The sequence below is a fragment of the Prunus avium genome, chromosome 4, assembly GCF_965620075.1.
Source record: "Prunus avium chromosome 4, drPruAviu1.hap1.1, whole genome shotgun sequence".
NCBI lineage: Eukaryota > Viridiplantae > Streptophyta > Magnoliopsida > Rosales > Rosaceae > Prunus > Prunus avium.
The window spans coordinates 10317725-10320661 of NC_142287.1; the positions used below are offsets into that span (position 1 = coordinate 10317725).

At 43.2% G+C, this 2937-nt stretch overlaps 1 protein-coding gene across 1 annotated transcript; it reads right to left on the minus strand.

Annotated features, from left to right (window-relative positions):
• Positions 1-1630: 1630 nt before the first annotated feature.
• On the minus strand, positions 1631-2251 carry LOC148294762 (uncharacterized). The gene has a single exon (XM_088251871.1). It carries the CDS (start codon positions 2129-2131, stop codon positions 1631-1633), a length of 501 nt encoding a protein of 166 aa, XP_088107997.1. The 5' UTR covers positions 2132-2251.
• Between the last annotated feature and the right edge of the window lie 686 nt (positions 2252-2937).

Here is a 2937-nt window from a genome sequence, read left to right on the forward strand (position 1 = left end):
AACACCCCAAAGTACCTCACACAATCTCAACAAGCCAACACTTTTCCAAAAACATAATTATATACTTCAAGATACTTTATATGTCAAAACCCATATAAATTGCAAATAACTTTATAACATAACATATTGAACATATGAATAAATGGATACGAAAGGATGGGTTTGCATAAAACCATTTAAATCTTCATGCATAGGAATTTCATTATAAAACCATGCTATTTACTTGAAAACAAAATTCACTCACAAGTAGTCCCAAGCTGCGTGACCCCGAGAGGGTCCTGCCTGCTCTGAAGGCGGAGTCGGATTACCTATTTCAGAATACGAGCACGATATTAAAATCCAACTCTTCAAAAATGAGACTTTAAAGTAAAATCCTAACTTCCCGGGTTTCTCTTAATTACAAGGAACGAGACGTCCCTAATGCCCAACTAAAGGTTCCAAATGCTGGAAAAGTCTCAGAAGACACTCGGTCAACCGGACGGTCAAAACTTTAAGTTAATGAATCGGAACATCCGGGGCTCCGATTCACGATCCGCGAATTCCTATACGATCCTAGGAATACCAGGAACAACATACGTGAAATTGGGTTTGATCCAACGGTCCCAACACCTCAAACCCGAAAATCACATAATAGGTTTAATTCGTTCGAGGTCCAAACGATATCCAAATTGAGATCCGTAAACTCCTACGCGCTCGTGACAACGTAAGGATCATTTTAGGATAAAATGTGACCTCTGCCGGACTGCCCACGCGCCGCCCCACGCGCTGCCGCGCGTGGGTGGCTTGATCACTATTCAGGTGACCGGAAAAACTTAGAATCTTGGCTCCAAACTCCTAACCTAGGTAATACCCCTAATTTGGAGTCACTTTTGCTCTTGGGTGAAGGCCAAAAAGTGGCCGGAAATTCAAATTGAAATCCGGCTGAACCCTAACTTCGAAATTCGACCTGCAACCTCTCAAAATTCTGAGAAACCTAACCAACAGGCAGCTAGAGCACGAAAAACAGTCGAGAAATCATACCTCACTCGTCGGAATCGGTGGAGAAACGAAGGAGAACGAGCCGTTGCAAAATCTGTCAAAAACCAGCAACTTTTCTGCGTTTTTCTGGTGGCTGTAGCGGCTGTCGACGGCAGAGATGGCGGGGGAAGAGAGAGGAGAAGGTGGCGATTCGATCTTGGCTGGTCTCGCGGCCGGTGGCTGCCGGAGTTGACGACGGTGGCTCTTGGAAGTCACGGCTGGGAAGAAAAACGAAGGGAGGAGGAGGCTGTCGCGAGGAGAGAGAGAGAGAAATGAGAAATTGAAAATGAAATTCTGATTTTTATCCCAATTATTTTTCGGAAAATTTTGAATTAGGCCCTTAATAATTTTTCGATCGTAACTTCTTCGTTTCAAGTCCGAATCGAGCCTACTCTGTGTCTACGGACTTGGCTCAGTACCATCTATCTAAAAATACTACTTGTCGTCCCAAACTCTCTCCGGATAACAATTGACCTTTTTTCCCCCACTTCAAGGGCAAAATTGGAAATTCCATATTTAATTAGATAAATTAGTGAATAGTCTTATTTTTTGGGTCGGGATGTTACAATCTACCCCCCTTTAAAGAATTTCGTCCTCGAAATTTACGTACCTGTCAATAGAAGAGGTAAGGGTACTGGGCCCGCATTTGCTCCTCGAGTTCCCAAGTAGCTTCCTCTACAGTCTGACTTCTCCACAATACTTTTACCATTGGAATAGATCTGGAACGTAACACTTGCTCTTTTCTGTCCAGGATTTGTACGGGTTCCTCATCATATGACAAATCTTCTCTCAACTGCATGGGTTGTTGTTCCAAAACATGAGAAGGATCGGGCATGTACTTCCGTAACATGGACACATGGAAAACGTCTTGGATCCGAGATAGTTCCGAAGGTAAGGCAAGTCTGTAACCAACTAGTCCGACACGTTCCGTGATCTCATACGGTCCAATATAACGAGGACTTAACTTCCCACGTTTACCAAACCTCATCACGCCTTTCCAAGGAGATAGCTTCAAAAATACCCAGTCTCCCACTGCAAACTCGAGATCCTTGGACCGGTTGTCAGCATAACTCTTCTGTCTATCTTGTGCGGTCTTCAGCTTCTCTCGAATCATCTACACCTGTTCAGTTGTATCTCGAATACTGTCCACTTTTTCCACTTTCCTGTCACCCACCTCATTCCAACAGACTGGGGTTCTACACATCCTCCCATATAAAGCCTCATATGGAGCCATCTCAATGCTCGAATGGTAACTGTTATTATACACAAACTCCACCAAAGCGAGGTGAGTATCCCAACTACCTTTCATCTTCACTTGTTCAGTTGGGTCGGGATGTTATAGTTCGTTCCTAATTGGAGTGGTTGGTGTATTCCATACTTCTTGCGATTGGATTTCACTCATAACTCACCAAATGACTACTCCCACCGTATTATGATGTTGCCCAAGTTTTGGGCTCAATCCGAAATCAATAGGTGTAAGAAATTGGACAATTCAAGTTCAACGGCAGTTCTTCCCAAATTGGAGTGGTTGGGGTAATTCATAGTTCTAGCGATTGGATTTCACTCAAAACACACCAAATGACTCCTCCCACCATATTATGATGTTGCCCAAGTTTTGGGCTCCATCCGAAATCAATAGGTGTAAGAAATTGGACAATTCAAGTTCAGCGACAGTTCGTTCCTAATTGGAGTGGTTGGTGTATTCCATACTTCTTGTGATTGGATTTCACTCATAACTCACCAAATGACTACTCCTACCATATTATGATGTTGCCCAAGTTTTGGGCTCGATCCGAAATCAATTGGTGTAAGAAATTGGACAATTCAAGTTCAACGGCAGTTCGTTCCTAATTAGAGTGGTTGGGGTATTCCACACTTATAGCGATTGGATTTTTCTCAAAACACACCAAATAACTCCCC

What these genes read in the sequence shown, in the direction of transcription:
- LOC148294762 (XM_088251871.1), bottom strand. Translation starts at nt 2,131, where the DNA reads ATGATTCGAGAGAAGCTGAAGACCGCACAAGATAGACAGAAGAGTTAT.